Genomic DNA, 12,356 nt, shown 5'->3' with positions numbered 1-12,356 from the left:
CTAAAGCACATGGCACCCAGTTACAAATTCCTGCCTCAGATGGCCTCTTGTATATTTTTCACCTTACCTTGAGACTAGATTTGTTAATATTAAACCTCAATTTGTAAACTTTAAAAGAAAAAGTCATACCATATTTGGCTTTTGTTTCCTAGAATGACTTGCCTGTGACTTCTCATCTAGAGCTTTGGGATTCCCCATATTGAGACTGTTGGAGTTAATTAAGAAATAAAGCCATTGTGCATACCCACCTGATCTTTCTCACACACCCTGGTGGCAGTTTCTGAACCTTTCTTAAGACTATTTCCTGCCAACCAAATATTTGCAGCCACAAAATGGTTTCCTTATAAATCTCTGATAAGAGCTCAGCAATGAATATGCTGATACTTGCTTTATGTCTGGAGAATGGTGATGGTCTGTGGCTTGCATGAATTTGATTCAGCTCACCATGGCCTTCTCGCTGCAGGAACACCTTGAACTTGATGTTCAAAGCTAAGACTTAGGTTAATTATATGATAACTGCCCACATAAATAATAGAGTGTATCAGGTCAACGCTTGCTGTAACCTCCCTCCCACTCCAGCAAGAGTCCAAGAGTATTGTAGTTCACTCAGTGAGAATGGAATATCTTTTGGATTCCTTTTTAACCCACGAGGATAAATGAGTGTTAGAAATAGGAAAATATTGGCCTTGTGACAGAAAGGTCTCTGCCTGAAATGATCCTCCTCACTGGCAACCTGGCCCATTCTTATCCTTACACCCTTGGCACTATGGTATGATGGCTCCAGTCTGAAGTAGCTGATTTGTTGCAGGCTTAGCAGAACTTGACCGACTGTGGACAGTAGAGGCAGAATCTTTTCAGGATAGATCTGGAATGTGCATGCATGCGTGTGCGTGCATATGTGTGTGTATCCACGTGTGTTCATGTACTTGCTTATCTAGGAGGTAATCTCTTCATTTTTATTCAAAAGAAGAGGTGCAGTATGGAGATTACATGGTCAGGCTGTGAAGCCAGGCTGCTTGAAGGGGCACCAAGATTCTGGGCCCATATGAGCTATGTTACTTTGTCTAGCTATGAAGAATGGAGATAGATAGTATCTTCCTTAGAGAATGGCTGGGAGGATTAAATGGCCACATGCATACTAAGTACTCAGAGCCTATGCTAGCATATGCAGTTTGTAAGTGTTGCCTGCTGCACCCTAGAATCACCTGGTGGAGGCTGAAAAAACCTTGAATGTTATTAAGAACTCCTGCCCTAATAAAAGGGAGGTCCTAGGGAGGTTATAACCTTATTTGTGGTCATTGCAAGTTACTAACAGAAATGGAGGAGGGATTTTGATGTCTTTTATTCTGGGCATTAAGTGAAAGAGTCATCTGTCAGCTACATAAGCAAGAGACATTTTTGGAATGAATAGCTACCTTTCACAGGGCATCTTTGAAGTTGTCTGACCCTTTTCACTTTGAGGCCAGATGCAGTGCAATTTAAAAAATTTAATTTCTTTAGATTTATAAGACCAAACTTCATTCATCTGGCATTGATTGATTGAGGACCTTTTAATACTTTTTGAAAAATGTCTTTAAGGCCTTCTCTTTTTTCATATTAAAAGCTTATCATTCATCCCATACCCTCCTCTGAGAGGTGCCTTATTCTATGATGATTTGATGGTTCTATGATGGCTTGTTAGCATTATGATTACTCTGGTCTTGTGAACAAGAAATAAAGTTTCTGCCTTAAAATAATTATAACATGTATTTTTGGAAGAAATCGAGCCGTTTTCCCATTAGATGAACATATGAAAGGAGAAATAATTCGCTTCAAATCAATTTGTACAAGGAATGCTTCCTACTTTATTCAGGCTGTTGTCACTCATTAAGAAGAGGTAGTCAGTGTAAGTTTGGAATTATAGTTTGATATATGACACAAGGGGAAAACTCATCATGAGACCTCAGTAAGGACTGTGATGTATATTCAGAACCTAGAGGGTTTCTTGGGCAGTTTTTGGACTCATGGCCTCTAGCGTCTCGTGTTGATACTGAAGTTGTCCAGTTCCTCTTTGACTGAATCCTTAACTGCTGTAGTTTCAAAGTTATCTTTTCTTTGAGACTTGGTACAGTGCTCTCTTAGATACTTCCCAGTCCATACAGCACTTTGGAGGTAGCTGCTCAGTTACTGAGTTTTGAAGTGAGATCTGGGCTCAAGTTTCAGCTTTACCATCCCCCAACCTTTGGGTCTTAACTATTATCTGGAATTGTTCTACACTCAACACTGAAAAGAACCAGACTCTTTTCAGTTATTCCTTTACTTGTTTTCTGTTACCTGTTTTCTTAGAGACACCCTGCTTTTCTCTCTGGCTGTCCTGTCTTTCAGGCCACCATTGCCTTTCTGGTCAGCCTTGATTCCATGCATACTACCCTGAGCTGTGAACTTCGGATTGCTGATTGGTTCTTTCATCTTTTGAGTGGTCCTGCACCTTCTCAGCTGTCCAGGTTTTTGTACCTTTCCTTCCTCTCCTCCACGGAGCTATTCTTATAGAAAAAAAGGGAGACATAAACGTTAGCCTCCTGGCCAAGTTTTCCAACATTATTTTCATCCTCCACGATCATATTATATTTGACTTTCTCTTTTATTGTTTGGCATGGAGTAGGTTCTTAGGAATATGTGTAGAGTGAAAAAAAAAAAAACTGTAATGGCTAGTGCAGTATGGCAATAGACTGAAGGAGGACCCAGAATGACCTGTCTGTTCATATTCTTGAAATCTATGTAGCTTTCTTTCTTTCCTATCTATGGTATAGGCAGGACTCCCCTGGAATGTGGATCTTAGAATTTATCAGACAAGGGAGGTCAGAGAGTGTCTTTATTGACCTTTTTTCTTGACAGAAAGTTGGGGAAAGTTTGATAATTTATGTAGACTTTTTAAATATTATTATTATTATTATTACTTGTTCCATGGAAGGGTGTTTCTAGTTTCTGTGACCTACCATGGGAAAGAGGAATTCCTGTTATTGTGACTTGCTTTACGGAAGGAAAGGAAGCAAGGAAAGGAAGACAGACGGTCTAAGACTTTGCTTCTGAGGCCTTCCATTCAAAGTACAAAGTACATGCCAAAGCTCGGGTATGGTTTTCTGAATCCAAGCTCATTCCTCAACTGTAAAGTCAGAATATAACCATTTCTTCCACTCACTAGTCCTAGAGAATCAAGGCAATTTCTTTCCTTCCTCAGGGTTTTGCATGTTGAATGAGGACATTACATTTACTTAAATTCATTAAAGAATGGCAGTCTGGTTGAATTACAATCATACATTTCTTCTGAGATTTATAAATAGATTAAAGTTATGTTATTCTGTAACCATCCATTGATGCTGAAAACTGAAAACATGCTGGGCAGGAGTGGAGGATGTCGGGTAGGGTATGACTATCCATATTTTCTCAGCTTGAAGAGGTGATGCAATTAAGATAACGTTAAGGCTGGATATTAGTTTAACTAGTAGCAAGCCACCTGTAATCCTAACTACTCAACAGGGAGAAATTGGGAAGATTGAGTTCAAGGCCAGCAAAAAGTTCAATAGGCATGATTGTCTATGTTTGTCATCTTTGCTAAGTTGGAGTTGTAAATAGGAAGATCTTGATCCAGACTGGCCCAGACGAAAACTGAGAGTCTCACTCAAAAATAACCAGAGCAGCCAGGTTCTGGTAGCTAATGTCTGTAATCTTACATAGTCAGGAAACTAGGACCTGGAGAAGCATTGCTCAGAGATAACTCTGGTAGAAAAGTCCCCAAGGCACCATCAACAATTTACCACAAAAAAACCACACAGGTGGTATGGCTCATTGAAAAGTACCATGCATGAACAAGCATAGTATATAGCCCAGGCAAGTGGGCGCACACACACAGAGAACAAAATGGGCTCAAGACATGATTCAAGTGGTTGAGTATTTGTTTATTAGTAAGCTTGAGGACCTGAGTTCAAAAAGTTGTACCAAACTAAATGATAAGGAGAAAATGATTCTGTGGTGGTTTTTGAAGAGACTTACTTCCTCTAATAGATCTAAATACCTGTGTAAAATGCTTGTATAATATTGCAGCTACTATGTTCTGTTAGGGTAGAAAGGTAAGACTTGGTTAGGAAGCATTCAGGTGAAGGAATGGAAGCCAGCCTGTGGGTGAGCAGGGGCTTTCTGTAAGATGAGTTATCACATTAGAAAAAAGGTGTCTTTTATCTTACTGTGCCTGAGAAGGCTTTATGGAAAAGGTACTTTTGCCTGGGAATGACTGGTCTCAGAGGCAAGATGATTGTTTCCAGAAAGGCTACACTTGGTTTTAAAAATTTCCTCTTTTGAGCTCATACCAGTTTGAGGGAGAATGACTTAAATTTGAAATCTTTTAAAGACAAACCTGACTGGAAAAGAAAGGAACAATAGAGCTGGAAACTTCATTTGTCCCTTGGGTTTCAATAAAGAAGACTAAGTGGTTGGACCTTGTGGTGTAGAGAGTAAGTTATAACTTATCCATGCCATTGCTTCCAGCTGTTCAAGTTAAGGAAAACCAAGTCATTTCCTTATTTGTGGCTATGGCTTTCTGGCTGTCTTAACTCCTTTCTGTATGAAGCCTCTTAATTCTGAAGAAGTCCTCTTCTTTCCAGTCTTATTTTGAGGACCAGGTCTATTAATTTCCAGGTTTTTTTCTGCTGTAAGGATCAGGAAAAAAGGAGAGATTCTGGAATTTCAGGAATGCATCGAGGTTTGTTCCTCCCCTACCCCATATACCCCAGCCTCCCGGGATTTCTCTGGGAGGCTTTCAGGGTGGCTTCTGTAATAGTTTCCCATGAATTTCTAGGCCATAGCCAGAATGCCCCTGAAAGACCTCCTTGCTTTATTTTACTGTGTCAATTCTGCCTTGTTTTCTCTTACTCCATTCTGTATCTTAACTTGTAGACTGTTGCAAGTCTGTTGCTAACACCCATTTCCTTTCTCTTGGTAAACACTGAATGTTGTCAAAACAAAGAGAAATCCTAAAGGCCAACCTGCAGCTGACCCATTGGTTCTTACTTGCAAGAGTCAAACTAGAGATTATTACATTGAAGGAATTATCCTGTCTGAGGGAGACAAATAGTAAATCTTTTCTCTCAAATGCAGAATCTAGACCTCAAAAAATGAACAATAGGAGGGTGATATGGAGACTGAAGTGGAGACTAGCCAGAGAGCAGAAGGAAAGGGTGTGTGTGTGTGTGTGTGTGTGTGTGTGTGTGTGTGTGATAATTCAAATACATGTATGAAGGTGAAATAGTGAAACATGTTTAAAACTTTTAAAAAGTAGTTGGGGTAAGAAAGGAATTTTGGCAAATTTGATGAGAGTACATAATATGTATCTATGGAATATCACAGTGAAACCTCTTTATACAATTAATATATGTTAATAAAAAAGACAGGTATTAGTAAGGATATGGAAAGATTGAATCCTTTTGTTAGTGAGAGTATGTAGTCATGTGGTTACTATGGAAAGAAATATGGAGGTTTCTCAAATAATTAAAAATAGAATTACCATTAGAAATGCAAAACAATAAAACAGGCTCATTCCTGTAAAACTGGTTAATACTCAGGAGGCTGAGATCTCCAGAATTGTAGTTTGAAGCCAGCCTGGGTAGAAAAGTCTGTGAGATGCCAACACCAAAATAACCAGCAAAAGGCTGGGCTCAAAGCATGTCTGAAGTGGTAAAGTGCCAGTTGTGAGCAAGAAATGTGAAGCCCTAAGTTCAAATCCCAGTATTGCCACTTTTCTTCTATGAAGTAAAATATATTTCTTAATATTTATGTGTGCCAGTTTCCACTGTTTTACTTCTAAGTATTATCACTTTGTCCATATTTGTTATTTGTTTGTTTATATTTGTTATTTATTCACATAGGCAGCATCTTTAAGAGAGTATTGCTTTCAGACAGATGGATGGTTTGGTGGGAGATGCTCTTTAAGTTGCAGTGTGCACAAAATCATAGGAGTTTAGGTATTAGAACAACTGACGTGCAATTTTAGGCTCGTCAGGTGTAGACAGGAAGGGATATTATGAAGTACATTTTCTTCCTCATATCTCATTGCTTGATGTCATATTGGATTTAATTGAGTTTTCTTGCATTCCTTGCCAGTGAGAATATATAATCATGTTCTTTGTCCATTATAAACTGGCTTAGCGATGTTGGCTAATTGGTTAATTTGAGAGGAAGTAGCTCATCTGTGCTCATTGCAACCTGGTTAAGTCAGTCAACAAATATCAATAACAGACTAGGTATGATGCCTGTTTTCTGGCTTCTGTTATCTATTAAAGAATAAACACAGTCCCTGCCCTCAACTCTAAGCTTCATCTTGAAATAGTGTAGAGAGACAGTATGGCACTGCAGAAGAGGACTGTCTTAATGCTGGCACTCTTCTCTGAGACTTTCAAAAACCTTATGATACTGCTGTTGTGATTAAGGACAGATTTTGGTTTTGTTTTGAAAGCATCCCATTGTTTTACCTGCTTTGATGTTGGTTATATTTTACATGCTAATATGCTATACAGGATTCTAAAAATGGAGATAGTGTGCCTGTCCCTAAAGATTTGATGAGCCAAGTGACAAATATTAGAGATAACTTTTGGAGGTATTATCTTCCAGAGATTATTTTTGTTGTTGTTGTTATTGTTGTTGTTTGCCAGTCCTGGGGCTTGGACTCAGGGCCTGAGCACTGTCCCTGGCTTCTTTTTGCTCAAGGCTAGCATGCTATCTCTTGAGCCACAGTACCATTTCTGTGCTGAGGAATGGAACCCAGGGCTTTATGCATGCAAGGAAAGCACTCCACCACTTAGCCACATTCCCAGCCCAGAGTTGTTGTTTTTTTTTTAAGGGAAGAAACAATGAGAAACTTAAATATGAAATGATAGTAGAAAATAGGGAATTTAGGCAACTTGAGGATATTGGCTTTTTAGGGGCCACATTCTTCTTTCTTTTTCTTTAAATGAACACCATGATAAGTTTTCTTCTGTTAATTTTAGCTGTAGTAACCTGGAGGTTGGTCTTTCCTCTAGTTGTTGAACTCATAGTGTGGTACCTTAAAGTACAGCTCCTTGCCAGATGTAACCCTTTCCCAGATTTAAAATGTAGAAGAGGTAGGTCACTTCCACTCATCCTTCTCTGAAGCATAGGAATAAAGGAGTTTGCTACTTACCTTGCCTGAAAGTAGGTCATTAAAACCTCATTCCAAAGGGTCTAATGTATCTTATTCCAGAAGGCCAGGATGCATCTGGACAAACAAGCTGGCTAAGATCCCCCCACTTTACTACCATTATTAGGTCATAGTCTCTTTTGCTCAATTGTGCTTCCATAAGGTTACCATTCTTTATCAAACCTTTGCCTAAAAATAGTTTTCCTTGTTGCTGAAGCTCCTAAGTCACATGAGACTGGTCAGACGAACTACTTACAAGTTTCTCTTGAAAACCTGTCCTTTTTTTTTTTTTAAGTTTTTATTATAAAACTGATGTACAGAGAGGTTACAGTTTCATACGTTAGGCATTGGATACATTTCTTGTACTGTTTGTTACCTTGTCCCTCATACCCCCCTCCCCCTTTCCCCCCCTGAGGTGTTCAGTTCACTTACACCAAACAGTTATGCAAGTATTGCTTTTGTTGTTGTTTCTCGTATTTTACCCTTTGTCTCTCAATTTTGGTATTCCCTTTGAATTTCCTAATTCTAATACCAGTACACACTGTTTCCCATACACTCAGATAAGATTACAGAGATAGTGTAGATACAATCACAAGAAGGTGATACACGAACATCATCAATAGTAGAAACTACAGATACACATGGGATGTTGAAAGTAGGTGTCAGCCATGGTGCTTGTAATGGCAGAGAAAAGTCCTCCCTGCATACAACATTCTCTTCTTCAAATGACTATCATTTATTTTCTTTGTTTTTCATAGGACTGGGGATTGAACCTGGGACCTCAAGCTTGCTAGGGGCAGGTGCTCTACCACTATGTTGCACCCCAGCCCTCAAAATGTATAAAGTTATGACAGACGATCTCTGTATTTTGAAACATGTATTTCATTTTAAAATGAGGTTTCACTGTGTAGCCCAAACTGGTCTTGAACTTGAGGTCTTTCTCCCTCAGTGTCCCAAGTAGCAGGATAACAGGTCTGTGTTACCATGCCTGGGTTTGAAATATACATTCTTTATGTGTGTTTGTCTCTGTGTGTGTGTGTCTGTGTATGTGTGTCTGTGTGTGTGGTGTGCACGCATCATGCACACGTGTATGCTCAGGGCTTGGGCACTCTTCCTTAGCTATTTTGCTCAAGGCTGGTGCTATACCACTTGAGCCACAACTGTACTTCCTGCAGTTTGGTTTTTGGGGTTTTTCTTTGTTTTTGTTTTTGTTTTGGTGGTTAATTGGAGGTAAGAGTCTCATGGACTTTCCTGCCTTGGCTGGCTTTCAATTGTGATTGTAAGATCTGTTTTCTTTGAGTAGGAAGGATTACAGGCATGAGTCACTGGTACCTGGCTGAAAAATGCGTTCTTAAGAATGAGTCCAACTCTAAATTCATTCTACTTGCTATCACTGAAGTTAAGATTTTTGTGAGGCAGAAATTGAGTGTTTGTATTTGGCCAGTTTTATATCTGTGCTTTTTAGTCTATACCTTGACATTTAAAGTAATGAAGGACAATCATTCATAGTTTTATCCTGTGATCCTTGTCCCCAAGTACTTCCTCATAGTACTGTATTCATAGTCCTATAGGAGCAATGCCTTTGCTGTGACAGTTGCTTTTTTCAGTGTGTTGGTCTTTAATCATTCCGTCTGAAGCACTGCATATGGAAGTCTGGTTTATATCATTTCTATTTAGTTCTTATTCATGACAGGTCAATGTTCACTCTCTCAGCGGGGGAATGACAGTAGTTGACATGGCTTCTGTAAAGGAAGTATGTGCTGAAGCAGAGAGTGCACTTGGGGTGTGCCTGCTGACCTTATAGGTCTGCTTCCTGGCGTCATTGTCATTGAAGAATTTACACTGTTCTCCTGTTGGTCCGCAAACTGGAATTAGAAATAGACTATTCTCTATGTCTTTAATGGATGAAACTTGCCAAAGTGATTGGCTCCCTTTAACAAGGTTCATTAGGGCTTTTGTTTAAAGCCAGTACACTGGTTTATTAATTTATTCCCAGAATTATATCTGACAGCAAGCCAGACAGTTGTGTTAACTAAACCAGCATATGTTCTCCATTGTTGGCAGGCTAAGAAAGGAGCCAGATTATTAGGTGCTTCTTTGGTGAAGCCAATCAGAACAAAAGGAAGTAGTTATATCTTGCCAATGTTTAATAGCATCTAGTTCTAATAGCCCAAGCATCCATTTCCAGAGCTGCTTGTAGAGTTTGTGTTTCTAAGCTTATGGACACTGTCAAGTATGCCAGATAGTTTTCTCTGGCAGTGTTGGCTCCCTACTTTATTATAGTTGCTCTTTTCCCATCCCCCCTCCAGAGGAGCACATTCTTCAGGCCGAATGTCACGTTCTAGTTATAGATTTGGGGCTACAGATGATTGGAACTTCCAGGGGACTTTGCATGGTGGCATTGGATATTTGTTGACTTTAGAATTAAACTTGCTTACTTTCCTTTCTCTTACATATGTGTGTTTATCTACATTCTCTGCTGGTGATGGTAGGATCCTTCTTTTTGCATTCAGGTATAACTAATACAGTATCTCTAGGTCACTGTTTGAGTAGCTTTTAGAATAAAATTTAAGCTTTCCCCTTCAGTTGCTATTTATGGATGAAAGCAGGAACTAGAAGAAAAAAATTACAGCAGATATTTGATAGCCTCTTTCTCTGAACTCAAGGCCACTGATAGAAGATGTGACTGGCCTGAAAACAGCTGAGCTCCCTAAAATAAGTAAGGTGCCTAGGATGAAGAACCAAAGTCATTGTCACCATATCCTTGCCCTGTGGCATGTGTGTTTTGAGTGAATGAGACAATAGCCTGCTGAAACTTGGTGAAGACCAGGTAATTAATCCCAGAAGCATCCTAACATGATGGGGCCTGAGCTGGTAAGAGAGCTAATAGATACAGGGTTTGAAGAGCCACAGCATTGTGTCTAAGGTACCTTGGACAAGCTAAAGTATTTATAGCTGGGTACCAGTTGCTCATGTCTGTAATCCTAGCTACTCGGGAGGCTGAGATCTAAGGATCACAGTTCGTAGACAATCTAGACACGAAAATCTGTGAGACTTACTTCCAATTAACCTCTAGAAAACTGGAAGTGGAGGTATGGCTCAAAGTGTTAGAGCACTATTCTTGAGCAAAGAGCTCGGGGACAGCACCCAGGCCTTAAGTTCAAGTCCCAAGACCACAACCAGTAGTGTGTGTAGGCCCGTAAATTTCAAACCTAAAAGGTTGACTTCAAGTGGAAGTGCTATAAATACTGTATCATTTGTTTAATTTGTCCTGTCTTTAATTTATTATTCTTTTGGGGAAAGGGTCTAGGTATCCTGGGCTGTTCTCACATTTATGATCCTCTTGCCTCAGCCTCCAGATTGCTGGAATTATAGTATGCAATTGGCTTGCTTCTTCTTTTTTATACCACAGCATTTCCGTGGTTTTTTTGTTTTGTTTGTTTTTAATCCTATTAGGGGGCTGGGAATATGGCCTATCATACACATGAGGCCCTAGGTTCGATTCCCCAGCACCACATATATAGAAAATGGCCAGAAGTGGCGCTGTGGCTCCAGTGGTAGAGTGCTAGCCTTGAGCAAAAGGAAGCCAGGGACAGTACTCAGGCCCTGAGTTCAGTGCCCAGGACTGGCAAAAAAAAAAAAAAAAAAAGCCTATTGGGAAAATTTTTTTTTCTTATGTCCCCCATATGGAAGCAGACTGTGCCCTCTTCTAGATTCTATTTTATGCTGATTCTTAAATTTATTTTCTTTTTCTTTCTTATTTTTATTTTTTTGCCAGTAATGGGGCTTGAACTCAGGGCCTGGGTGCTATCCCTGAGCTTCTTTTGCTCAAGGCTAGCACTCTACCACTAGAGCCATAGCACCACTTCTGGCCTTTTCTGTTTATGTGGTACTGAGGAATTGAACCCAGGGTTTCATGCATGCTAGGCAAGCACTCTACCACAAAGCCACATTCCCAGTCATTTAATTTGTTCTTTAGGTGAAACTTTTTTTTCTCAACCAGGGCCTATTTATGTAGCCCAACCTCCCTCCCTCCCTTTAAAAAAAAGAAATTATTGTCAAACTGATATACAGAGCAGTTACAGTTTCATATGTTAAGCATTGGATACATGTTTGTTACCTCCTCCCTCATTCCCCTTTCCCCCTCCTCCTTTCCCTTTCCCCCCATGAGTTCGTTGTTCAGTAGATTTACACTAAACAATTTGCAAGTATTGCTTTTGTAATCATTTGTCTTTTTTTACCCTGTGTCTCTCGATTTTGGTATTCCCTTTCAGTTTCCTAGTTCTCATAGCTAGAATTTGGAACCAACCCAGATGCCCCTCAGTAGAAGAATGGATCAGGAAAATGTGGTACATATACACAATGGAATTTTATGCCTCTATCAGAAAGAATGACATTGCTCCATTTGTAAGGAAATGGAAGGACTTGGAAAAAATTACACTAAGTGAAGTGAGCCAGACCCAAAGAAACATGGACTCTATGGTCTCCCTCATAGGGAATAATTAGCACAGGTTTAGGCTAGTCACAGCAGAGGATCACAAGAGCCCAATAGCTATACCCTTATGACCACAAAAGATGATGCTAAGTGAAATGAACTCCATGTTATGGAAACGACTGTTATATCACTGTTGTAATTACTTTCAACATGCCATGTGAAACCGTAGCTTCTATTATTGATGATCCTTTTTTTGTTGTTGTTGTTGGTTGTTGGGCTTGAACTCAGGACCTGGGTGCTGTCCCTGAACTTCTTTAACTGAAGGCAAGCGCTCTACCACTTTGAGCCACAGGTCTACTTCCAGTTTTCCGGTGATAAATTGGAGATAATAGTCTCACAGCCTTTTCTGCCTACACTGGCTTTGAACTATGATCCCCAGATCTTAGCCTCCTGAGTAGCTAGGATTATAGTTGCCCAGCTTATATATATATAGCATTTTCGAAACAGAATTAGGGCCATGCTTCTTTTGTGTATAAAGATTTGTTTGTAAGATTCTTTAATTCTAATAAGCAGTATGACTTTCTCCAAATTCTACTTCCAGTATTAGCTTTCTTGTATCTCAGTTTTATTTGTGTTCCCAAAGCCTCATTGATCTTAGAGAGGCCAGCAGCCAGCTAGCTGGTGGAGCAGTGGAATAAATAGGAGGAAAGCAAACCCTTGCTGGGACTCGGCAGA

General features: G+C 39.7%; 1 protein-coding gene across 15 annotated transcripts in view; it reads left to right on the top strand.

The window, feature by feature from the left end:
* Tanc1 (tetratricopeptide repeat, ankyrin repeat and coiled-coil containing 1) overlaps positions 1-12,356 on the top strand; it is a 235,544-nt gene that overhangs the window by 81,014 nt on the left and 142,174 nt on the right. For 2 of the 15 annotated variants that reach the window (XM_048345395.1, XM_048345396.1), the window contains one exon: positions 4,638-4,735. The exons of the other annotated variants lie outside the window; for them this stretch is intronic. In XM_048345395.1, coding sequence (XP_048201352.1) covers positions 4,726-4,735 — 10 coding nt within the window. In that variant the 5' untranslated portion in view covers positions 4,638-4,725. The remainder of the gene's footprint in view (positions 1-4,637; positions 4,736-12,356) is intronic. 15 annotated transcript variants of the gene reach the window in all.

Source organism: Perognathus longimembris, chromosome 4 (assembly GCF_023159225.1).
Source record: "Perognathus longimembris pacificus isolate PPM17 chromosome 4, ASM2315922v1, whole genome shotgun sequence".
Taxonomy (NCBI): domain Eukaryota; kingdom Metazoa; phylum Chordata; class Mammalia; order Rodentia; family Heteromyidae; genus Perognathus; species Perognathus longimembris.
This window is presented reverse-complemented; position numbering and strand designations above follow the sequence as displayed.